This window comes from Poecile atricapillus, chromosome 28 (assembly GCF_030490865.1).
Source record: "Poecile atricapillus isolate bPoeAtr1 chromosome 28, bPoeAtr1.hap1, whole genome shotgun sequence".
NCBI classification, from domain to species: Eukaryota; Metazoa; Chordata; class Aves; order Passeriformes; family Paridae; genus Poecile; species Poecile atricapillus.
The window spans coordinates 2,565,431-2,591,826 of NC_081276.1; the positions used below are offsets into that span (position 1 = coordinate 2,565,431).

The following is a 26,396-nucleotide window of genomic DNA, read 5'->3' on the forward strand; positions in this document are numbered from 1 at the left end:
AACCGGCTGATGGGGCTGAGCTAATGGAGAAAATCCATTTAGGATCACTCGATACTCTTCCCCTGGGCTTTCATTACACCTCGGGGCTCCGCAGGGCACCGGGCCCTGAGCCGGCCTCTGCCAGCCCTGATCCCATCGCTGCCGGCTGCGTGTCTCGGGTGTGTGGAGGGGTGAGGGGAAGAACAGTGGGGAGGGATGAGGGAAGGGATGCAGGAAGGGATGCAGGAGGGGATGCAGGAAGACATGCAGGAAGGGATTCAGGGAGGGATGCAAGAAGGAATGTGCATGGGAAGTGATGCAGGGATTCAGGGAGGGATGCAGGAAGGGATGAAGGAAGGAACATGCATGGGAAATGATGCAGGAAAGGATGAAGGAAGGGATGTGCATGGGAAGGGATGCAGGGAGGGATGCAGGAAGAGATGTAGCAAGGGATATGCATGGAAAGGGATGCAGGAAGGGATATGGGGGGGATGCAGGGAGGGATGCAGGAAGGGATGTGCATGGGGAGTGATGCAAGGAGGCACATGCATGGGAAATGATGCAGGGAGGGATGCAGGAAGGGATGTAGAAAGGGAAGTGCATGGGGAGTGATGCAGGAAGGGATTCAGGAGGGATGCAGGAAGGGATGTGCATGGGGAGTGATGCAGGAAGGGATTCAGGAGGGATGCAGGAAGGGATGTGCATGGGGAGTGATGCAGGGAGGGATGCAGGAAGGGATGTAGAAAGGGAAGTGCATGGGGAGTGATGCAGGAAGGGATTCAGGGAGGGATGCAGGAAGGGATGCACGGAGGGACGTGCATGGGAAGTGATGCGGGAAGGGACACAGCGAGGCTTGTGCACAAAGCCTGCAGCCCTGAGCTTGTAGCTGCAGGTGACAAGAGCAACGCCAGCAATCCCTGCGAGGCACAGGGACAAACTGGGGTGTGATGGGGCCTTGCCCTGGAGCAGCTCCCAAGGAGCCTGGCCTGGAACAGGGACCCCCGGGGCTGCAGGCACTCAGGCCGGGCTCCCCGCGGTGGGAAAGGCGACAGAGCCATGAAAAGAAGTAAAATAATTATCGGGCACTGGCGGCTCGGGCTCCCGCCCGGCGCGTTCTGTTTAAGGCTAGTTAATAGCCAGTGTTCTCTGGTTAGGCCTGAATGACATTTCCAGAGTTATAATAACTGAGCTATTACTCGCCGTATTGATGCATTCCCCCCGCCGGCAGCGGCTCATCCCGCGCCGTGCCGCCCGGCCGCCGAAAGCTCCTTTAGTCAATAGCACTTCTATTTTTCATTACTCCCTGGAAATGTGGCTCTTGGAAGCTCATCCGTCATTCAATTACGCCCTGGTTCAGTCCTATCATACACGTGTCATAAAGTTCCTCAGATCTGAACTGCTGTTAATTTTCTGCGCCATCCCAAGGGGATGCCCGGGACGTGCCTGGAAAGCAACCAGGCAGCCGAGGGCATGCCGGGTACGGGCGCTCCCGGGAGCGGGGGCTGCGGCACTGCCGGGGTGCCCGGCTGTGGGGGGCTGCAGCGCCGGAGGGGTCACCCCGGAGCTCGGATGCTGTCCCTTCCCCACGGCAGTGGCAGCGGGCCTGGCGCCGCACGACCTTGGCAGAGCTGGGAATTTATTCCTCGGGCTGGTTTATTCTTTTATCAGGTGTTGGTTTAACAGGGCGAGCTCCCCCCCTCTTCCCCTTTAATCCTATCGGCATCTGTGTTCGGCACGTCCGTACCCAGAATAATCACCTGCCTGGCAGATTTGTCACTTCACCAGATGTAATCGGGGAACTTTTCAATTTTTTTTTTTTATTTTTTTTTCCCCCTTCTTTTTGAAACTCTCCTTATTTTCTGTTTCTTAGAAGCTGCAGCTCGCGGGCAGAGGCGGCTGCTGCAGGCGGTACCTGCCCCAGGTCACCCTCCCCAAAGCCGAGGGTTTGCTCTGCTCAGCTCCGCTCTCCAGCTGGGTTTTGGCTGAGGGGAGGATGTCAGGGCAGTGGCACAGAGGGTGGATGCCAAATGCTGTGCCATGGTGGCTGTTGCTGCCATCCTCTGCTGCCAGGAGCACACCTGGATGGGCACAAACCCTGAGCCAGGGGGGAAAATGGGCACAGGATGAGGCTGGGGGATGGCGGGGATGGAGGATGCTGAGTCAGGGGGATGCCAGGTCAGGAAGATGCCAGGCTGGGAGGATGCCAGGTCAGGGGGACACAGAGGTTGCTCACAACATGTCCCTACACAGATGCCGACAACCTGCAGATCCTTCACGGCCTTAAAAACTCACACCCGAGAGATGATGTCAGCCCTGCTCCCTTCCCCACCCCTCCAGGCGTTCCTGTTTCCCACACGGAGCGCCTGTGGCTCTCTCCCAGCCAGGGCTGCCCTGGGGATCCCCGCCCGTGCTCTCCTGTCCGGGGCGTCCTGTCCAGTCCCCTCATGAGTGCCTGGGTGGTCTCAACCACCCCTCGTGGCCTCCCAGCAGGACAATGACCCGGTCCCTGTCCTGCTCCCCCGCGCTGCTTCCCCTAAGACGGGACAGACACACGGCCGGGTGGGACGGACACACGGCAGGGTGGGATGGACACACTCCCGGGTGGGACAGTCACACTCCCGGGTGGGACAGTCACACTCCCGGGTGGGATGGACACACTCCCGGGTGGGACAGACACACTCCCGAGTGGGATGGACACACTCCCGGGTGGGATGGACACTCCCGGGTGGGACAGACACACGGCCGGGTGGGACAGACACACTCCCGGGTGGGACGGACACACTCCCGGGTGGGACAGACACACTCCCGGGTGGGACAGACACACTCCCGGGTGGGATGGACACACTCCCGGGTGGGACAGACACACTCCCGGGTGGGATGGACACTCCCGGGTGGGACACACTCCCGGGTGGGACAGACACACGGCCGGGTGGGACAGACACACGGCCGGGTGGGACAGACACACGGCCGGGTGGGATGGACACACTCCCGGGTGGGATGGACACACTCCCGGGTGGGACAGACACACTCCCGGGTGGGACGGACACACTCCCGGGTGGGACAGACACACTCCCGGGTGGGATGGACACACGGCCGGGTGGGACAGACACACGTCCCGGGTGGGACAGACACACGGCCGGGTGGGATGGACACACGGCCGGGTGGGACAGACACACGGCCGGGTGGGATGGACACACGGCCGGGTGGGACAGACACACTCCCGGGTGGGACGGACACACGTCCCGGTCAGTTGTCAGTCCCCCGGCACAGCCGCGCTCCTCCCGGCCCCTTCCCGCTCCTTGGACAGCTCCGGCCATGCCGACGGCTCTGAAGGGACGGACAAACAAACATTCCCATCAGGAGGATGAGACAGGAACAGCCACGAGGCTCTCACAGCCCCGGGACAATCACCGGGCTCTCAGCCCTGCTGGAACAGCCTCTACCCCAGCTCTGAGCTGGGAAACTGAGGCAGGGATCTGTGCGCGTGCAGGGTGGGATGTGTGAGCTGAGCAGCTCCCGAGCATCCCGCGGGCATCCTCTGCCAGCCTGGCATTTCCCTGCTCCCCTCGCAGCTCCCGCTGCGCTCTGGGCACGGCTAATGACCGGCCTAATTGATCTCTGACGAGGCACCAGAGATCGATGCTGGATCCCGCTCCAGGCTCTGCGAAAAGCCATTTCTCCTGCCCGGCCGGGCAGCACCGCCCCTCGCCCGCAGGGAAGCGCCCATCGATCGGGGCAAGGATCGATCGGGTGCAGAGGGGATGGAGGGGAGGGCGGCCACCCCCCGGCAGCGCTTTGCTTCAGCCCCGGGGCACCGCATGCTCCAGGAGCTCCCCCTGCACCCGGAGGCTCCGGGGGGGGACACGAGGAGGCTCCTTGTGGCCATTCCAGGTGACACGGGGCACGGCCAGCAGCGAGGGGGGCTCCTCCCGGGCACCCCCCCGCCACAGGGCCAGGCCGGAGGGTCGCGGTGCCTCGAGAAGGGAAGGGGTAAACTGAGGCACAGAGCCCAGCGGTGCCGGTGAGGTCACAGCGCCAGCAGATCCACGCTGATTTCCTCGCCTGACTCTTCCCCCCGCCCTTTTTCCTTCCCCTTGTGTCCCACCGGCCAAATTTGACCTAATTTGGCGCAACCGGCCGGGGTCTTCACTTCTCGGTGCCCCCCTCCTCCCCTCTCCTTTCACTGGGGTTTAAGCCTTTTCACTTCATCCATTCACTCCAAGGTTAATCAGATTAAAGCCCTGCCCGGGGTGCTGCCTCCCCTCGCACACATTCACCCCCTTATCCCCCCTCGCCTCGTTTCACCCCCTTTTTCCCCCGTCAGGTTTTGGCAGCCAACTCCAAGGTCTGGGCATGGCCACGCCAGGGGTCAGGGGTGGCACCGGCTGTCCCTGTGTCCCCAGGGAAGGGCACAGAGTGGGGGGTTCTGGGGGGCACAGGGGGGAACATCCTTCTGGAATGATGGGGTGAGACAGGGATGAAGGCAGTGGCAGGACAGGGATGAAGAGGGTGGCAGGACAGGGATGAAGGCAGTGGCAGGACAGGGATGAAGAGGGTGGCAGGACAGGGATGAAGGCAGTGGCAGGACAGGGATGAAGAGGGTGGCAGGACAGGGATGAAGGCAGCACCAGCCACAGGTCCCCAAAGCCATCCTGCTCTTTGAAGAATCCCTCCTCCTCCTCCTCCTCACATCCCAAGCTGAGCTCAAAGAGCATTTAATTTGGGAGAAAATTAGTAAAAAAGGGTATTTTTTTTTTTTACTTTTCCCCCCTCTTTTCACCCAGAATCGTGAGTGGGTGAGGGGTGAAGCCAGGACCACGGTGCCCACCCTGGAGCCCCCAGGTGCACACAAGACCCAGACCCAACACCCAGAGATTGGGGTCACCCCACACCCCGGGACCCTCCACTCCACAGAGGAAAGGAACAATTCCCCTCTAGAAACTTCCTGGCCTCATCCCAAGTACTCCAGCCCCAAAAAAATCACCCAGTGCCCCCCACCTAAACATCAACCATCGATTCCCATTCCCCTCGGCCCAGCCCTGCACACAAACGCATTCGCCACGGCCCCCTCCCCGGCAGGGATTGTATGCAAAGGCGGAGAGGGGGAATGAATAATTCATCCCCGCTGTCTTTCAGAATTACACTGTGGAAAAATAAATCTGAGACTACTATATTAAAAAAAAAAAAATAAAAAAAAAATTAAAACAAAACAAAACAAAAAAAAATAAAGGAGAAAGGAGCGAGGGGCGCGGGGAGAGGCAGCGCTGGGTTCGCGGCCGGGGAGGGATGCGGGGATGAAAAGCGCCGGCGCGTCGTGGCTCCTCTTCCATTGAGCGGCTCCACATTCAGGTCCGTGCGGAAACCACCGGAATCCCTTCCTGTGCTTTGTTCTGCGGCCCTTTCAGCGGGGGCTTACGGGGCTGGGCAGGGGGCGGCGGGGAGGGGGGGCACAGGCCGTGGGGTGGGGGCGCTTTGAAGAAACCCACTCATGCGTTCGGCTGGTTGAGTTCAAGGGGCGGCGGGTGGGGGGCGAGGGGGGCTGGGGTGGGTGAGGGGGGGGCTGGGGTGGGTGAGAGGGGGGCTGGGGTGGGTGAGAGGGGGCTGGGGTGGGTGAGAGGGGGGCTGGGGTGGGTGAGGGGGGGGCTGGGATGGGTGAGAGGGGGGCTGGGGTGGGTGAGAGGGGGGCTGGGGTGGGTGAGAGGGGGCTGCCCTGGCCGGGGGGCTGTGCTGGGTGAGTGGGGGCTGCCCTGGGGGGCTGTGCTGGGGTGAGTGGGGGCTGCCCTGGGGGGCTGCACTGGGGTGAGTGGGGGTCTGTTCTGGCTGCCCTGGTCACGGGGCTGTGCTGGGGTGAGGCAGGGGCTGCCCTGGGTGGGTGGGGGGCTGCCCTGGGTGGGTGGGGGGCTGCCCTGAGGCAAGCAGGGGGGCTGCCCTGGCCAGTGTGCTCCCCTTGGAACCCCCTCAACACCACCCTGCCAGCGCCTCGGCAATCCCAGCACGAGGGAGGGATGCTCTGCCCCATGGCAGAGGGGTCCCAGCTGGGTTTTTTGGGCTATGCCCTGAGCCCTCCCGGTGCCCAGAACACCCTGAACGGGACCAGCCGTGCCCGCATCCCCCCTCGCAGCTGGCGGGGGCCACGTGCTGCCGCGCGAACGGGGAGGGGAGGAAGCGGGAGGCACTTTAATTTGGCTATTTAAAAATAAAGAAATAACGCAGGCTTTGAAAGCCCGGAGGGGTCCCAGCGGAGGGACCTCATCCCCCCTTCAAAGGCCGCCTCTGCTTTCTTCCCCCCGCTCGCAGCACACAAAGGTGCACGAGCACTTTCGTCTCTGTGGAAAGACCTTTTTAATTGGTTCCAGGCAGAAGGTTAAAATCTCTCCCCTTCCCTGTGCGCTTGGCTAAGAGGGGAAAGGGGGGAAAAGGGGGGAGGCAGGGAGGAAGGGTTGTATGCAGGCAAAACAACTCTGCCCGGTGTAAAGGGGCTGAGCCGGGGGGCACCCGGGGCCAGCGCCCCCAACGTGGGGTCCAGGGTCACCGAGGGTGATGAGGATCCAGGTGGGAGCAGGGGAGACCCAGGGGGCTGTGGTGAGGGCACTAAGGGGGCTGTGCCAGGCCCGGAGGCACAGGATTCTCCCTGGGAATGGGGAGATGCTCGGTGCTTCCATGTGAATACAGGGTTTGAGGGTTTCTGCAGATTCCCAAGAAAAGCGGCTGGAAATGTGGTGCCTGGAGGCTTCACGTGGGGAGGAAGCTGGGCAGAGCAGGAGGGGCTGCTCCCACCTCCACGTGTCTCCCCATGACCACGGGGTACCCTCGGCACATCCCCATCCACAGCGGGGTGACCCCAGGATGGCATCCCGGAGCTTCCCCATGGAACCCAGCCCCTCACCATTCCCATTCCCATCCCGTGTCCCTGTCCCTGCCATCCTCCCGTCCCTGCCACTGCCATCCTCCTGTCCCTGCCATCCTCCCGTCCCTGCCACTGCCATCCTCCTGGCCCTGGCCCTGCCATCGTCCTATCCCTGCCATCCTCCTGTCCCTGCCATCCTCCTGTCCCTGCCATCCTCCCGTCCCTGCCACTGCCATCCTCCTGGCCCTGGCCCTGCAATCATCCTGACCCTGGCCCTGCCATCGTCCTGTCCCTGCCATCGTCCTACCCCTGCCATCCTCCTGTCCCTGCCATCCTCCCAGGCCTGCCATCCTCTCAGCACTGCCATTCCCGGTCCTGTCATCCTCCTATCCCAATCCTCCATCCTCCATCCCAATCCCTGCCACCCTCCTGGCCCTGCCATCCTCCCAATCCCACCATCCTCCCAATCCCACCATCCTCCCAATCCCACCATCCTCCTATCCCACCATCCTCCCAATCCCACCATCCTCCTATCCCTGCCATCCTCCCAGCCCTGCCATCCTCCCAATCCCACCATCCTCCCAATCCCACCATCCTCCCAGTCCCACCATCCTCCTATCCCTGCCATCCTCCCAGCCCTGCCATCCTCCCAATCCCATCATCCTCCCAATCCCACCATCCTCCCAATCCCACCATCCTCCCAATCCCACCATCCTCCTATCCCTGCCATCCTCCCAATCCCACCATCCTCCCAATCCCACCATCCTCCTATCCCTGCCATCCTCCCGGCCCTGCCATCCTCCCAGCACTTGGGTTTCCTTTCACGGAAGGGGGAGCTGAGAAAAACGCATCAATTATTGAGCCAGGGCGGCGAGCCCGCCGCGTCCCCCTTGCTGATGCCGCTCAGGTAGAGCCGCGCGAGCCGCAGTCAGACACCTCTAACACGATTAAGCTGCAGGGCTCTGCCAGCGCGCTTCAAGGTCAACTTCTCCGAGGCTGACAAAAGGCACGGCGGGCAGCGGCTCCCCCCGCCCCCGCCCGGGGCGGCAGCGCACGGGGGACGGGCACCAGGAGCCCCGGGAGATGGCACCGGGACAAGGGGAGCTCCAGGGCAGGATGGCAGAGGTCCCACGGGGATGGGGATGCAGTGGTGGAGCTCCTGCTGGGATGGGGATGCAGTGGTGGAGCTCCCAGTTTGATCAGGGTGCAGTGCTGGGGCTCCCAGTGGGATCAGGGTGCAGTGCTGGGGTTCCCAGTGGGATCAGGGTGCAGTGCTGGGGGTTCCCAGTTTGATCAGGGTGCAGTGGTGGAGCTCCCAGCGGGATCAGGGTGCAGTAGTGGAGCTCCCAGTGGGATGGGGATGCTGTGCTGGGGGTTCCCAGTGGGATGGGGATGCCATTCTGGGGCTCTCACTGGGATGGGGATGCCGTGCTGGGGCTCTCACTGGGATGGGGATGCCGTGCTGGGGCTCCCACTGGGAAGGGGTCTCTCCATGGGGCTCCCAAGGCCTGGACAGGGACCCTCTGTGTCCCTCCACAGCAAAGCCACTCCTGTCACGCTGGCAGGAGCGGGTCCAGCCCGGCCGGCTGCACGTGGAGCGGGAATTGGATCCAGATGTTTTCCCCAGCAGCCGGAAGCCGCCTCCCCCCATCCCAAAAGTGCTCGGCAGCCTCTTCCACCGCCCCACAAGGCCGTGGTGGGGACCAGCCCTGGCCAGCACAAGTGATGCTGACGGGGCCGGGATCCAGCCCTGCACGGCAGAGGGAGCAGCTCGGGAGGGGACGGGGGTGGCAGTGCCAGCTCTGCCCTGCTGCTCCTGCACTTGGCGTTTGGGTACTCACAGTGACAGGACCCCCGGGCTGGCACAGCCACGCTCCACACCCTGCTCATCCTCATCCTGCTCATTCCCTTCCAAATCCACCCCGCTCTCGTGCACGGCGAAGGGGGGACAGAAACCCCTCCCACGCTCCACGAGCATCCCTGCAGCAGAACAAGGGATGGGTGCCCCCAGGATGGGTGTCCTCTGGATTGGTGCCAGTCAGAAGGCAACAAAGCCATAAAAATCCCCAAACCTCAGCACAGGAGGGCCCAGCTCTGATATCTGGGTGATATCTGGATTGGGGAAGGGCTGACAGGCGGCTCCAGCCATGGGGTGCATGACACAGGTCACCCCCAGCACCATTCCCGAGAGGTCACCACACCCACAGGGCCCTGTCACCACCTCAAGTCATCTCCTGCTTTGGGGGATGCTCCCAGGGCAGTGGGATGGGGATGCAGCTTTCTGGCCCTGCCACAAGAGTGAGGAAAACCACCTAAAAACCTCAAAAACTCATTTGAGGAGCCAGAACCCAAATTCCTCCCCCCCTTTCCCGTTATTTAAAGCCCATCCAGCTCCCAAGTCCTGCAATGATGCAAGAATCTCAATTACCATTAAAAGAATGCGTTCCTGCTCCTCCATTACGGAGAAAAGCCTGAAAACCAACCCCTGGGAATTCCACAACTCTAGAAAGAAGAAAAATAAAATATTCATGTAATTTAGATTATTTAAAACGCAGCAGTTGGTAAACCAGTCTCTGCACTGGAGGGAACTGGGGGTGCTCACACCTTGCAGAAGGCTGGGAATGGGTCAGGGCTGGAAAACCCAGTCGTGGCCACGCAGATCCCGGTGCCACCCCACGCCCAGGATCCGGTGTTAAATGGGTTTTTAAACACCTCTGAGCTTGTGGGATGCGGCGCTGCGGAAGGACAGCGGGTTATTTTTATCGTTGCATTAGTTCCAGTTTAATTGCAGGGATGTCATTAACGGCACGGAGCAGGGTCCGGGCATGGGGACGCTGATGTTGGAGTGTCCTGTCCCAAATCCCGTGGGTTGAGACCCTGTGTGTGCCTCTCCTCCCACCAACAGAGCTTGGTGACAACCAGGGACAGGAACAATGATCAGGGACAGGGCCAGGAGCCATCGACCAGGGCTGGACCCTCCTGGCTCATCCTCTCCCAGCCCAGATGCTCCTTCTCCTCCAGCTCCACCCAGCAGCTCCAGGAAAGAGAATTGTGGCTCCCTCCAGACCTCCCTCCTTGTCTTCCTCTCTCCCTGGTGGGTTCCAGTTCCCTCCAGTGCTCCTGGGAATTCTCCTGCTGTCCCTGATTCTCCAGTCCCGGGGCTCCATCGTGTCCCACCGGCCCATCCCACCTGGGACCGTGCCCCCGTCAGCCCCTCCAGGAATTCCCACATCTCCAACAGAGCCAAACACCCCTGGTTTGTGCCAGAGCCAGAGGCTGGGATCACCCAGAGCTGGGACACACACCCAGCTCTTCCCTTGGCTGCTCCCAGCAGGAAACTTCCCACAGGTGCTGACCCAAGACTTTCCCAGCATCGGAGCTGAGCCAGTCCTGGGTTTCACACCCCAAGGGGCTGGGGGATGGTAGTGCCATCACAGGGACCCTCTGCTGTCCCCTCCGTGCTCACACGGAGCAGGAGAGCACAGCGGAGCAGAGCCACTGCTGAGGAATCACCTTGGAGGAAACCAGAGGTGCCCATCAGCGACCCCGCTAACGGGAACGGGGACAGGGACAGTGGCACTGCCCTCCCGCCCCCGCCAGCCGTGTCCCAGCCAGGTGTGATCCCATTTCCCACCGGGAACGCCGGGATTGTGCCCCCAATGGCTGCCCAGAGCTTTGCACAGTGTCCCCAACCCACCAGGCACCGGCCACCCCCCAGCCAGGCCCCGCAGCCCCCGAAATGCCGGGTGGGATCAGACACGGGATGTGGGATTGGCTGGGGGCAGTTTCCCACCGAAGCAGATCAGGATTTCCAGAGGTGCCCGAGGAGGCTGGGCAGGGATGGGCAGTGTCACAGGGAGGTGACAGTGGATTGACTCCCATGGGAATGGCTCCAGCAGAGAAAGCCTGGCCACGGAGGATCAGACCCAGGTGGACACGCCGGGGAGCCCAGAGCTGCACCCCACGCCCTGGGACACCCCTGTACCAGTGCCCCCAGTGCCTCCCAGTTCAGCACTGGGGAGGTGGCACCCAGCAGGGACACGGCCACATGGCTCCTGCAGAGACCAGTGACATTCCTGGGTGGATTTGCTTTACAGGGTCAGGGAGGAAGGAACCAGCGCAGAGATATTTAAGTGGCGTTTCACCATCGGAAAAAATTAGAGTCACAATATTAATTAATCCTCAAAGCACTTTACGAACATTAACTAATTAAGCCTCCCAACCCCTCTGTGAGGTGGGAAAGGTATCATTGTCCTCGTTTCACAGCTGCGGAAAACGAAGCGCGCGGAGGTGACGTGACTCGCCCAAGGTCGCTGAGAGCCAGGCAAAGGTGGGAACGGGATCCCAAAATCTGCCCCTCGCTCCTCAGCAGGGCAGAACCCAGCAGTGCAGGGCACCCTGGAGCCCAGGAATGCTGGATTCCGGCATCCCAAGCATCCTGATCCCCACCCAGGGTGGAGAGGAACAAACCAGGACCCGCATCCACGAAGGGACGTCCCGGGGAAAAAACCCACCAGAGCCAGGGGCAGGGAGCTCAAGCAGAAACCACCGAGGGGTTTTATGGAAAGCCCCACCGACCCTGCGCGGTTTAAAAGCGATTAGAGCCCTGCCTGGGTTATCAACCGGCGTCTCAATCCCGCGGCATCGATCCGGATAATAGCCGGCAATTGTTCAGATACAATATCATAAAGTCACTTTAACTACAGCCATAAAGCTTCCCCCGCCTGCAGCACCGCTGGGCTCCCCGCGTCGCGCCAGGGACAGCGTCGGGGCCCCGGCACCACCGCCACGTGCTCGGGGCTGAGGATGCCGGGGGGACCCCTCTGGGACCCCCTGAACAGGGACAGGATCCTCAGGGATCGCTCCCCGCTTCCATTGCTGGGAGAGGAGGGAATGTGGGACCCGCCGGGGCTCCCCTTGGTGTCACTCCTGGGAATCGGCGGTGCTGGGGCTGGGGAGCTCCACGGCGGCTGCTGAGATCTGATGCTTCAAGTTTTAATCCGTGGGATTGATGGGAATTGGGAGAAATGGGGGGGTCCTGCAAATGTCCCCGTACAGCAGCCAGGATCCCTCTGCTCCCCTGGTTTGTCCTTGTCCCCAACATGTGGAGCCCTTGGCTGGGCAGCGTCAGGATCTGGCTCCTTCACCTCCTTCCCACCTCCAGCCCCCCATCCCAGGGTGTCCCCACTCCGTGCTCCCTGCCCTGGGTCACCGGGAGAGCCACTGGAGAACACGGCTCCGGAGGACACCGCCAGAACCCCGCCACAGAACCCGGATTCCTCACCCGCCGCTGCCTCACCCGCCGCTTCCCACTGCTTAATGAGCACAAAATATTTCCATGTTGCCAATTACTTGGTTCGTTTGTGCTGCTGCGGGCAGCGCCGGTGCAGGGAAAATTCCCCGTGGAGCTGGCCTGGCCCCCAGGGAGCAGGGAGAGACCCGGCTGGGTCTCCCCAGGGTTGAGCATCCACACCCTCACCTCAAACCCCGACACCCCCCGGCCCCCTCACCCTGGGGTCTCCATCATCAGCAACCTCCTATCGACATTCCCGCGTCCCCAGTGACATTCCCATGGCCCCAGCGTGACACTGATGGCTGCAGTGGGAAAGCAAGGCTTTGGAAAAGGCTTTGGAATCCCTTTTCTGGTGTTCCCACAGCAGAAAATGGTTTGAGGTCCAACCTTGGTGCTGCTTTCCAGCACAGAGAAAACCCTGAGCGGCACCAGAGATGTGCCAACCTCAGACCATCCCAGCTGGGTCCATCCCTGCTCCCATCACATCCCAGGCAGGATTCCCAGCTGGAGCCCTCTCCCCTGGCCGGAATTGCTGCTGTGACCATCATCACAAAACCATTCCAGCAGGTCAGTCCCGAGAGCCGCCTTCCTCCCACCTGCGCCCATAAATCCTCCCTCCACCCGGAGCAAGGAAGTGATTTATAAAGTGGAATAAATATTACAGCGTTTAAGGAAAAATACAAGAAAGTCACAAAAATCCATCCAGCTGGATTCCCCTCCCGTGGGAGAGGGGTCTTGGTGACACAGGGATTTTGGGGCAGTGAGGGATACGCTGGGAAGAGGCCGTGTTGAATTGGGCTCCGGCGCTGCCAAACCAGCTGGATGCGGGATGTACATCGGAATCAGCCAAGAATCTGAGCCACCGTGTCCCCACAGAGATCCCAAACCAGTGTGGAAGGTGCTGGAGGCCTCCAGTCCCTCCTCATGGTGCCCTCTGGACACAAACAAGGGACTTCACTGCGGGCACCCCAATCCGTGCTCCCAGCTGGAATTCCCACATGGGGCTCCGGAGCGGGCGGGCGCGCTGTGCAGTGGGACATGGCGCTGTGAGAGCCATGTCCTTCTCCATCTCTCAATCACTCCACCAACATTAATTCCCTAATTTAGCCGCTGGCAGCGATCCTCACCTTACCCACAGAGAAACTGAGGCTGGGGGAGGGAGAAGCCATTTGTCTCCGGGTAATGAGCTGGAAGCCGGATCCAGGATCACCCCCAGCTTCCAGGATGAGAGTCCCTGCTCCCCATCCAAAGCTTTCTATCATAAAAGACAACATTATGATTTATGATTCTCATTAATCAGCTTTGAAATGGAGTCCAGATTTTCCTGGAGTCCAGATCCGGGCTGCGACATTGAGCCCCGGACATTCCCTCACTGCCAGCGCTCCACATCCCAACGCTGGGAAGAGCCAAGGAACAATGGAAAACTGCAGATGGCGATGGGATGAGCCGGGAGAGGCAGCTGTTGGGTGGCTGGAACTGAGATCCACTGACCCCAGGAACCATCATGGAGAGGGGAAAGCTGGGAATGCCAGGAAGAGCAGGGAGGGAAAGCCGGGAGCTGCTCGGACTGAAGGACACTCGCGGCAATGAGCGTTAGGAAGGCCGGCACTGGACGCTGCCCCCAGAGCACACATCCTCTGCAAAGGCAATCCCTGTTCCCAAACCTGCTTCCAACTCTGCCAATTTAGCCTTAAATCCCACCTCAAAGGGTCAGGAGCAATGCCAGGGCCGTGGTAGGGCCATGATCTGGGTTTTCCACAGGACTCAGCACCCACGCGGCTCCGGCCAAACCAATCCCCGCGAGCCCGTGGTGATCCAACGGAGACGTGGACAGAACCTGGAGCCAGAAGCCATTTCTGTTCCAGCCAGGCTTGGGTTCTCTGTTGGAAATCACACAGGAACACCATTTTGACCAGCATTTACAGCCGGAATTCCCGTGTGCCAGCGCCGTATCCGACGGTGGTTCTACAACAACGGGACGGTCACTGGGAACTCACAGGCACAGCCCGGCAGGGTGGTGGCTCCATCCCGAGTCCCTCAGCCAGAGCCAGCAGGTTCTCCCAACCACCCAGCATGAAGGATCTTGAAAAAGCCCAGGAGAGAGCCTGGAGCGTGGCCGAGGTGGACACCAAGCCCTGGAGCGCGAGCATTTATTTCCCAAATAAAGGATTTTTGAGCCGACCCATTCCTCACCCGAATCCCCCGGCAGCAGCATGGGGAGGGGACAGGGGAGAGCCCCCACCCTAAAATGGGGATCCCAGGAGCTCACCCAGGGGTGAGAGAGCGGCCAGACACACAAAGAAAAGGAAATTCCAGTTACAGGGTTTGTACGGGTCTTTTAAAATGCAGAGAAATGGTGGAAAAGGCAGGAAAAAGCGGAGCAGAGCAACGGGAAAATTGAAACATCCAAACACCAGGAGGGAGGGAAACCCTCTGGGAGAGCATCTTTTCCCAGTAGCATCTCTCCCACCTCCCACCCCACTCCCCTGGATGCTCTGCTCAGTCGGTGCTGGGAATTGGGTGAAATTTGGGAAAAGCCCCTTTGGAAGGGTCGGCACATCGGCCCTGGCTCGGGCAGTTCCAGCGCAGTGTCAGGCAAAGATAAAACACAGTTTGTGGACACAATGTGATAAGAAGGGGTCAGTGAGCAAACCAAGAAGGTTTGTGGGATGGGAAGCTGGGAATTCCAGTGGAAAGGCCTGGATTTGGAAAAAGCTGATATTCCTGAGGTGAAGGGGGAGAGAGGCTGACAAAACCTCCTTTAGATTTCAGGGAAAAGGGAAAATAACGGCTAGTTTTATTGTGTGAAAGCACCAACCATTCCAAAATAACCTTGGAATGAAAACGCCCATCCCAGAACAGGGTGGGGATGGAGGGATGGGAACGGACACACGGACACGGCCCGGGCAGCTCCAGCGCTGGGGCTGTGCCAGCATCTCCAAACCCTTCGGAAGCCGGGTACCCCCGGCCCCCCCCGCCGTCCCGGGGGGCTCTGCCCCGCGTTTTTCCACTCAATTTCCTTCCCGCGTCGGCAGGAGATAAATCCCTCTGCCGAGGCAGGCGGCCGGAACGGCAAAGCCAGCGGTGCCAAGTTTAATAAGCAACCCTGATCGAGAATCCAGATAATAATTGGGATTATCGAGCTGGCTGGGAAAGAGCTTCCTCAGCTCCTGATGGCACCAGCGCCCGGCACCGGGGTGACAATGACACCCGCAGGGTCCCCAGCGGGGCTGGGACGTTGGCAGGAGACTGGGATGCTCCTGAGGAGCAGCAGAAGCCCATCCATCATTGAATATTAAAATAAAATCAAATTAATAACCCCCTTTCTGAGTGCTCCACGCACAGTCGGAACCTGCGGCACAAGGGAGACCGTGCCCCCAAAATCCCATGGGAAGACCCCAAGGGCCCCAGCTCCATCCCCAGCTGTGCAGGAGCTTCCCTGCATCCCGATTTTAGGGGGGGACACACGGAGCCAGCGCCGTCCCAGCGCCTGTGGAGAAGCTCAGCCGCCGAAATAATCCCGTCGCGGTTGGATTTTGTGCAGGGCACGAGGTCCAGGGGCTTTTTTTCCTCAGTGGAAACAGGATTGGAAAAGGAAAGAATTGGGATTTTTCGAGTTCTCTACAGGGTCAGGCTGATTTTATTTTACTGCAAATATAAATAGGGTTTTTGATAAATAATAATAAAAAAAAAATAAGACAGTCTAAATAAAACCCCCCTGGAAGACACGGCACGGAATCCGGAATCCTGGCAGGAATAGCTGTAGCCGGGCTGAGTGCTCTGGAATATTTGTATTTGCTGTCTAAACACTTTATCTCTTTCCCAGCACATGGGTGAGTTTTGCTCCCGTGTAATGTTCAAGGAAAAATAAACCGAGACGGATAATTCCTCCTCTTCTGCAGGGGGAAAAGAAAAATCCGACAAAACTTGGTTGCACTGGGGGAAACGGCAAAATATATCCAGGGAAATTCGGCGGAACGCCAAGGAAATAGATGGAGGAGGTGATTGGGAGGAGGACGCTGGGGATGGAATGGGGCTTCCCCATTCCCAGCCGTTAAAAACCCTCATTGCCATTTATTCCCCTTTTTTCCCCAAAGTCAGCGGCGCTGGGAATCGAAAACGAAAGAGGTTTGGGTTTGGCACAAAAGATCCAAAATCCAGACTTGGATTCCTGGGGGATTTCGGGGCTGGTGGTGAAGGAGCTGAAACAAAAAGTCCATTCCAGGAGTTGAACAAAAAAAGGTATTGAGAGATGGTGTAAAATTCTGCGGATCCTGGGAACGCTTCAGCAGCGCGGCGGGAATACCGTGGTGGGAATATTGTGGTGGGAATACCAATGGTGGGAATACCGTGGTGGGAATATTGTGGTGGGAATATTGTGGTGGGAATATTGTGGTGGGAATACCGTGGTGGGAATATTGTGGTGGGAATACCAATGGTGGGAATACAGTGGTGGGAATATTGTGGTGGGAATATTGTGGTGAGAATATTGTGGTGGGAATACCGTGGTGGGAATACCGTGGTGGGAATATTGTGGTGGGAATGCTGGTGGTGGGAATATTGTGGTGGGAATATTGTGGTGGGAATATTGTGGTGGGAATACCACGATGGGAATACCGTGGTGGGAATAACATGGTGGGAATACCGTGGTGGGAATATTGTGGTGGGAATATTGTGGTGGGAATACCATGATGGGAATACCGTGGTGGGAATACCGGTACCGGTATCCACAGGGAGCGGCAGCTCCGGGTCTAGCACTGGGACGGTGTTTAATGGAACCGACCTGGCACGGGCAGCTCCGACATTTGCAGGACACATGGATGTCACAGCTGCAGGAAAAATGGGAAAATCCCACAAAACAAGGCCGGAGCAGCTGGAAACAACAAGGAAAGCGGAAAACTGGGAGGTCGGGAGGAGGTGATGTGCTGAGGGAGCGTAGGGATGTATCCCACAGGATCCCACCAGGTCACGAGTTTATCCCATGGGATCCCACCATGGCAAAGGTGTATCCCAAAGGATCCCACCACCACGGCCCAGGTGTATCCCACGGGATCCCACCATGGCACAGCCCCACCAGGACATGGCTGGGCCCCGTGGCTGTTCCTCTCCCGGCAGCGGCATTGCTCGCTGCTCCGCTGAGCCTTGGGAAGCAAACACGGGAAGAGGGGAAAAAATTTAACAGGGGAGGAAATAAAAAAAAAAAAATAGGCTAAATCCCTGTTTCCGCATGCCTCTCCCTTCATTAATGACCGAAAGGAAAATGTCGAACGGATGCGAGCGGGGCTGGAATGGGAGCGCGGATCTCGCCGCCCCGGCGCTGACTGGTTTCGCCAGAGCCGAGCGCCATCGATCCCAGGCTTTGTGCTGCAGCTGGAGATGGATCCACGAGCAAGCTGGGCCAGATGGGCTGATCCCAAAACTGCCAGCACCTCCATCCCCTTGGAAGGGCTCACCCTGGACCCCTCACTGCCTTGGGCACCCTTCATCAAGGGCACAGGGAAGGGGAACTCATTCCCCCACCTTCATTATTATTCCAGGGAGTAAATTTCCCTCCCTTGGAATATTTTCCCCCACTGGTGTTGCTTTGAGCGCCTCATCCCCCTCTGAAGTTCAGGACCCCCCACCCCGTGCGGGGGCACAGAGCCCGGCTTCAATCGGAGCGGGGCGGAGGTGGGGGCTTTCCCAACCCCTTTGGAGAAGGATCCTCTTTTCCCCCATCACATCTGCGGCACACAGAGGAGCCCCGGGAGCCGCCGCGACCCCGAGGGACGCGGGGAATATTCCAGGGGCAGAGCAGGATCTGGGATGGAGAGCCCAAAGTTCTGCTCCGCATCCCGGCGGGGACGAGGACACTCCTGGACACTGCCTGGCTCCCTCCAGCCAAAGCGGTGAATCCCATCAGGATCAGCGCTCATCCCCGTTTCTTGCCGAGGGATGGGATAAGGTTAGAATGGGATAAGGCCAAGAGAGAAGTGGAGCAGGATTTGTCCAGCACAAGGAGTTAAGCTTTGAGGACCCCTAGTTCGAGCACCCCTTCCAAAATGAAGGATGTGCCCTAAAGGTGACTCCTGTCCCAGATGGGGCTGGCAGGGAGGGGTCACACCAAGGAAAACACCGGGAATGCTCCCAGACTCCAGACACCAGCCCCGCCTCGCCAAAATCCACAGGGCTTTGATTTCTCCACGGGTTTGGGGCTCAACAAGATAATTTTGGCAAAACCACTTCCCAGCCGCCCTTTAGGATGAAGCTCCAGGCTGGCAGCTCCATGGATCTCCCCACCGCCAAGCCCAGTTCACACGGCCGGGCAGCACAGCTGAAGCCATCGGGTGACCCCGCTGCTGACCCCGCTGCTGACCCCAGCCCTGCCCTCATCCCCTCCCAGCACAGCCCCCTCACATCCCCCCACAGCCCCCGCTCCGCTCGGCTTTTGAGCCGGGAGCCTCATTAGGAGGTAATTAGCTCCGGAACAATGGGAAGCTCTTTAGCAGCCCAGGCACAGCGGCAGCAACAAGCCAAGGGGGAGCGAGGGAGGAGAAATAAATAAATAACAACACTGTGACCACCCGGGAACAAGCCAGGATGGAGCAGGGACACGGCTCCGTCCCACTGCCCTGCTCTCAGCCTCGTCCCTTCCCGCTTTTCCTGCCGGGATCAAACCAGCCCTGGCGCATCCCGCACCCAAAAAACCCCATGGGCACCGTGTCCCTGACACTGCTCCCAGCCAGCCTGTGGGAACAGCCATGGGATCCCCAAATCCAGAAGGGCTGGTGGCAAAGAGTCTGGACCCACAGACACCCCAAACATAGCCCTGGCTTGGCAGGGGGCTTCAAAAATGCCTCTGGAATTCATCTGGCAAAGGCCAAAGCAGCCACTGGCTCACCCCAACATTTCTCCAGCTCTGGAGAATCATGGAATCACCTGGGTTGGGAAAGAGCTCCAAGATCATTGATTCCAGGAAATGATCCAGCCTGGACCCTCGGTGCTTCCTCTGCACTTGCAGAGACCAAACAGGGCCTGGTCCTGGTTTTGGGATGGATCTCCAAGCAGAGGGAAGCAGCCGGACATCGGGATGAGCACCGGGTCATGGCGAAGAGGGAAAAGGAATTTAAACACCTCTTAGGGGCTGCAGGTAACAGCACTCCAAGCTGCTCACCTTCCATAAATCCCATTAAATCCAACGAAGCGGGGCAGGATCTCTGCCCCAAGTGGGGAAAACCAGCTCGGATCAAAACGGAGCCTCAGAAATCATGATTAATATCTAACACAAAAGAACCGAAATTGTCACCATCAGGAACGAGGAGCTATTTAAGGAACAATTGCTGCAATTTTCCAGCCAACCCAGCAGCTGAACCTTGTCAGGCACAGGCAGGTACGCTCCAGCCGGCTCCTGATGTGGCACTGGGATGGACACAGCCGGACAGCGCTGGAGCCAGGTAAACCCACAGCCAGGTACATCCCAGAGCCCCCAGGTAGGAATTCCAGGGGAATGTCACACAGGGGTGGCACAGCATTGCCAGACAGGGGCGTTTTTGGCATTGGATTATTTGTGTGTGTAAAGTGTGTTTATGTGGGGGGAGGGTGGGTGAATAAACACCCACATATGTAAATAAATTTCTAATTTATATAACAGATATAAATATATTTGTATGTAAATACATAGAAATCTATATGTATATAAATACATGTTTTTCTTTATACAGCAGCACTTTCCAAGCTACCTGAGGGCATCTCTCACCCCCTGGACTGTTCCCACTGCCCACCTGGTGTGTGCCCCTTCCCACCAGGACACCCCAGGATCCAGGGGGGGTCCTAGGGACCGATGACCCTCCGGCAGCTCCGCACGCCCCCAGCCCATCCTCGCATTAGGATGCGGCGCATGGCCGGCATTTGGATACCAAATGTGCAACCAGCAGGGAATGTAATTGCGGTCCCTGGAAAGGGACAGGCGGAGACGGAGACGGGCACGGAGAGAGAATCCTGTCAGCGACGCCGGCCCGGTGGTGTCTGCTCTCCATTAACCACTCGCCGCAGCCCTGGGCTGGTGAGGAATTGCTAACACGGCTTAACGGGCTGGAAAAGAGGGGTGGGAAGGGCTGGGAGTGATCTCGGCACAAAGGGAGAACAGACGGAGGAAAACTAAAAGAGCAGGAATTGCACAGGACCAGGCGGAGCGCTGGCACACCCAAACACCCAGCACTGCTCTGGCACCCCGAGAGGGGACTCAGCCTGATGGTGACACAGGAACAAGCCCAGTGCCAGGGTTAAAATTCACATTCAAATCACTCCAAGGGGTATCAGGGCATGGTTCTTTCAGAGGCTGATGTGGGCCCCAGTACGATGCCCGGGGGAGCAGGGAGTGGGGACACAGAGAACTGGGGACACGTAGCAATGGCTGTGACCCCAAAAGTCCCAGCCAGAGCCTGGACACAGAGGTTTTGGGATCCAGCCCCACTCCAACATGAAGACATGGGTGGGATCCTCCAAGCTGAGCCCTCTTGCTTGGCCATCTCTCTGCAGCACCAAATTCCCCTGGATAAAACAGATGTGGCATCGTCTCCGCTGCCCTGATGGAGAGGTGGCACACGCAGCCACCAGCGGCCTGGCCACAGCCCCTCATGACACACAGGTGGGCAAGCTGGCCCTGGCTTGGGTGGTCAGTGGGTCACGGCCACGGCTCTCCTGGCCACGGCCACCGGGCTCCAGGCTCTCGGACAAAGCACCAGCAATCAGCAGGCACCGGGGCTACAGCTCCAGGAGATGGGAATGCAGGAAAAAGGGGCACAAAATCCAATGGGATTGGGAACATGATCTAAATCCCCTCCAAGGCGTGCCCCATTCACCCCGACCCCACCACCCCTTTCCCCCCAAAGTCCCGCTCTGCCATCAGCGCCGGCCCTGAGCATCACCTGGCTCCGTAAATCCCCCTGCCAGAAACCATTTCTCCGCTTCCCGACCCCGGGATTGGGGAGTGCAGAGGAGCAGAACAGAAATCCCAGCTGTGCTCACAAACCACACCGAAAAATAATACAGAAATCAGCAAAAGAACCGTTCGGAGGCAGCGCCGTGACCCCGGCGTTAAACCAGGCCACGGGCACGATCCCGCCCGGTCCCAGGGATCTGTGCCGTGAACAGAGGGATTCTGCACATTCCCGATGTGGATCCAGGCACACGGCAGTGACCGCGGGATTGCTGCAGGAACACCGACCAGCATTCGGGAATGACGATTCCCTGCCCGTCACCCGGCTGTCGGCAGAGCTGGGGACGGCAACAAATCCCAAACCCTCCGTCCTTCCTTGGCCTTCCAGGGGTTTCCAGCAGGGCCACGAGGCCACGGGTCAGGATCACAGGACTGGGGACCTTCTGAGGACAGGTCACTCCTTCCCACAGACTTTTTCCCCCATATCACGGAGGTTTTCCCACATCCCAGATTTTTCTGCCGCACGGCGCCGCGTGCCGAGACATCCACCCTAAACCCGCCGTGGTGTGGGGGGCAACGGGGGCCAAAACTGGACCCCCCAACCCGCTGGTGATGCTGGACACTCCAGCACACCCAAATCGACCTGGTTGGCTCCCAAGACAAATCCACCCTGGAATCCTACGGGCGAGCAGCTCCCGCACCTCCAGCCAGGAAACACGGAATGACGGCGGGAAGAGCCCTGGGTGTTGTGCCGGACCCCTGCCCGCAGTGCTGGACCCCTGCCCGCAGTGCCAGACCAGGGAGGAGCCCCAAGGTCCCATCCAGGGGTGCATCACCCTGGACACGACCAATGGATCCACCCGCAACCGGCCCGGCCACGGCCAACGGATCCACACCCGGAGAGCGACCATCGGCAGCGCCCGTATGTGCCACGGAGCAAAAATCCACACTTCCACACGGTACCAAAACTGCCTGTTATTATATAATTCTACCTTCATCATCCTTCATTTTTTTCCTGGATAACCCAGGAGCTCCATCCAGCCAAACGTTTTCCCAGCGCATCCTCGCAAAACCATTTAAAAATAAAAATAAACCTTGTAAATCCACAGCGAGTGGTTAAATCTCTCCCCAGAACAGGGAAATTGCAGCATCCCGAGGTACCACTTATTTTTAATTTAGCCCCAATTATGAAATATAGAATTATTCTAATCTGGGCAAATCATATCGACCATGAGATTTATTCCTGTCTTTTATAAAATATAGATTGCTGTGTAAACCTGAGGAAAAATATTTAGCGGCAGAGAAGGTCTGTGGGTTCAAACAGGACATTTTAACCTTGGGTCTTTTCCCCTTTTTTTTTTAAACCCCTTTTTATTTCCTCCTTACTAAATGAGGTGTTGGTGGGGGGAAAAAAAGAGAAGGAAAACGAGGGACCAGAAAACACATAAATACGTTTTTTCTTCATTTCTAAGAACGAGACGGTCTTGTAGTAACTCCAGAGCAAAAATAAACCCACCGCTGGGTTCAAAAAGGGAATAAGCAGGAAACTCAATGGCAATTTCAATCTTTGCAACCCCTAATAAATTGCCTCGAATTCCGAGAGCCGAAGGCGCAGGCGGGGAGCGCTGGTGACACGGGGCGCTCCCACATTGGGGAAATTTGGGTCACATCCCGGAGCCAGGCACTGCGGACGTGCCTGCTGAACCCACCAGCCATTGTCTGCTCTTCCCTGCCAGCCCCTCGCGCTTCCCTCCGCTCCATTTTATTTCCCCCCCTCCTCCTCGAAAATATTTTCCCTGCCAACAGCAGATTTAGAAATGTATAAATATATAAATATATACGGGATAACGATCCACCGTGGATTTTTCGCGGAGAAATTCTCGGCGGCTTCTACGAGGGGGCGAAGGGGATGGAGCCGACGCCATCAGCGGTGCTGGGTCCCGGGACGCCCGTCCCCAGTGGCCAAGGGGCTGCTTTTGGCTGTTGGCTCCACCGTTGGAAGCCTTGGGTGCCAAATCCCAGCCCCAGGAACCCTTGGGCGCCAAATCCCAAATCGTCAGAATCTTTGGGCGCCAAATCCCAGCCAGCGGAAGCCTTGGGTGCCAAATCCCAGCCACCGCCCCAAGCACCCTCATCTCTGGGATGTCGGAGTTGGACTGGGATGGGGGGGCCCCTGACACATGTTTGGCATTTTGGAGAACAAAAGAAAAGAGCCCAAAGTGTGGGAGCTCGAGGGGGGAGCACCAGGAGCCGAAACCAAAAACTTCGCAATGGGCAAAAAAAAAAAAAAAGAAGAAGAAAAAATATAATAAAAAAAAAAAAAAAAGAAAAAAATTAAGGAAAAAAAATATAATTCCCTGGCTCTTACAATCCCCCACAAAAATGTGAGGGAGATAATAAAATCCATATGCACCACGGGCGGCCCGCGGCGCAGGCACCACCGCCAAGGCACCGCCACCAAGGCACAAAGGGACGGGTTCGCCCCAATTTTGGGGCGGCGAGAGGGGCTCGGGTGGGTCCCCCCCAAAGGGACGTGTGGAGGTCGGATGGACACCAGGCGTTGCTGAGGCTCCTCGGCCCCGCGCACGTCCCAAAACACCGCCAGGAACTTTACCCAACTGCGCTGGTGTCATCGAGGGAGAGAAGGCGGCACCGAGGGTCCCCTCATGGATGGCAGCAGGGGATGAGCCACCAGGAGCTGGAGGAGCCTCCTCACATCGCTGGCAGCCCTGGGGACGAGGACCAGGCCACGGTGTGCCCCACGAGGCTGCTCGTCACGCAGGGACCGAGGGGGACAAAGAACCCCCCGTTTGACCCAGAAAACGGGGACAGCCCAAAGCCGGGGGCCACAGGGGCTGCGCCCACCGAGCTCACTCCTCACCACCCACAGACACTGCCAGGCTTGGGAGAACTTTGAGGAATTTTGGGGGAAATGGGGGTTTGATGGCTGGTTTTTGTTTTTTGCAGGAATCCCTACAAACGGGCCTGTTCAGACCCCAAAGGGTGTCCCCAACAGGGAGGGTGGGGGGTCCCGAGAGTCCCAACCACCTGAGCATTCCCAGAGCAGAATTCCTCCTGCTTCCAACTCACCAACAGTTTTTGGTTCCTCAAAATCATGAACAAAGAAATACGACAGAAACGAAACTCTTGCCCCCAAAGAAAAAACACTTGGTGGGGAAAAAACACACACGGAAAAATCGAAATTCCAACTGGAGTCAGAAAACGAAGCCAACTGTGGGGATTGCGCTTCCAGGATGGGAATGATCCGGGAGCAGCAGGGCCGGCCATCTCCAACTCCGCACCCCCCGTGCCCCCCTCCGGCCCGTTTTACCATTTCGTCCCCAAATCGTTCCTTCCGACTCCCCCCGCAGCCGCAGCCGCCGCTTTGGGCGGATTTCGGGGGTTTTTCCACAGATTCCTCATCCCGGGAGAGGGACCGGGGGGGACAGCGTGGAGGGGGGAGGAACTCGAACTTCCCCGAAGTTGGGCGCGGAGGGGCCGGGGGGGCCGAGCCGCAGCCGCCGCCGCCCCCGGGAACGCGCCCCGCGCCCCGCGATGCTCCCGGCGCTGCCGCAGCCCCCGGGGACGATCCGCCCGGGGCCCCGCGGGAACTTTCGGGGGAGGGAGCCCCGGGGACCAACCACCCCCCTCCCGGGGCCGCCCAGCCCGTTCACCGGAGCCCACCGGGGGTTCGAGGGGGACCCGAGCCGAGCCGGGCGGCGGCGGCCGCTGTCAGCGGGCGCTGAGCGGGTGTGTGTGCGGGGGGGAAACACCGACCGCTACTCGGGCGCCGAGGCCGCCCCCGCCGCCCCCCGCCTCACCTGGGATTGCTCCGATTCCAGTAGACGGCGAACCGGTCCGAGATAACTTTCCCGGTCTCGTCGGTCCAGACGCAGACGCCGAGGAGCGCGGCGAGCAGCGCGGCCGCCCCGCAGCGCACCATCGTCCGGGCGGGCGGCGGGCGCGGCTCCGGCCGCTTCACGGGGCGGCGGGGCCCTGGGGCCGGCCGGGGACGGCGGGCGGGCGGCGGGCGGCGGCGGCGGCGGGCGGGCGCCCAGCCCTCACCATCGCCCGCGGCCCCGGGCGCCGTCAGCGGGGGGACTCGGGGGCGGCCGCGGTGCGGCGGCGCCGGGGCAGCCGCATCCCGCGCTCGGGCGGCGGGGACCGACCCGCTTCCCGCGGCGCCCCGGGATCGCCCCGGTACCGGGAACCTTCCCCCCCACACACACACACCACCACCACCACCACCTCCCGCGCCCAACTTCGGCCAAGTTCCTCCGAGCCCCGCGGCGCCGCCGCCGCCGCCCGGTGCCGAGCCCCCGGTGCTGCCGCCGCACCTGCGGGCTCAGCCCCGGGCCCCGCCGCGGGCTGCTCCGCCCCGGGGACACCGGGAGAGACAAAGGCCGGGCCGGGAGGCCGCCGCTCGCTCAGTGCCGCCGCGCCATGCTGCGCCCGCCGCCCGCGCCCCCCGCGCCCCCCGCCCGGGACCGCCCCCGCGCCGGCCCCGCCCCCTCCGCCCGCCCCGCCCCCGCCCCGCCCCGCCCCGCCCCCCACACATTGTTGCCACCGGCGGCCGCGCGCGCGCCCGGCGCGCTCCCAGGGCGGGGCTCCCGCGCGCCCCCGCGGCCACGCCCCTGATGGGGGGGGGGGAATGAGGGGGGGTCCCACCGGCGGGGGGGGGGGGGGAACGAATCGGTACCGCCGGATCTGCATGGGAACGGGGGGGGTCACAGCGACCGGGGGCTTTGGAAAGGGCGGGGGTCGCACAGGGTGGGCTGAGGGGCTGTGGAAAGAGAGGGGGGGGCGCTGGGGGGGCTTTGGAAAGCGGGGTGAGACCGGCGGGGGGGGCTGTGGAAGGGGGGGGGTCGCACGGGCAAAGCGGGGGGGGTTTGGAAAGGGGAGGGGTTCACTGGTAAAGGATTGGGATTTTGGAAGGGGGGGTCACATGGGTGGGGTGGGGGGCTTCGGAAGCAGGAGGGAGGTTTGGGGGTCCGTTACCTTGAGGAAGGGAAGGGTTGATGGGGGGTTTTGGGGTGCCAGGGGGGCGATAGGGGGGAAATGTTAGGAAGGGGCAGCCAGGGATGGGGATGGGGACAGGGAGAGGGATGGGGACAGGGACATGTCCTGCGACTCACAGACGCCAAGGAAAGACAGACAGACAGATGGTGACAGGGAGAGTCCCCCCTTCTGCAGGGACATTGTTTTCACCTCTGATGTAAGGATAAATTAAACAATAATTCGTGTTAAGGGATCACTCTGCTCTGTCGAAATCTTGGAAAACAGCGATGGGAATAACACAGAGCTGCTGTGGGGCCATGTCCAGCTCTGGGGAGGACAGAGCTTGGGGAGAACAGGGAAAG

General features: G+C 59.9%; 1 protein-coding gene across 1 annotated transcript in view; it reads right to left on the reverse strand.

The window, feature by feature from the left end:
- Positions 1-24,990, reverse strand: part of EFNA2 (ephrin A2) — a 45,308-nt gene extending 20,318 nt beyond the window's left edge. Inside the window, exon 1 of the mRNA XM_058858460.1 lies at positions 24,858-24,990. Coding sequence (XP_058714443.1) covers positions 24,858-24,979 — 122 coding nt within the window. The 5' untranslated portion in view covers positions 24,980-24,990. The remainder of the gene's footprint in view (positions 1-24,857) is intronic.
- Positions 24,991-26,396: the final 1,406 nt, after the last annotated feature.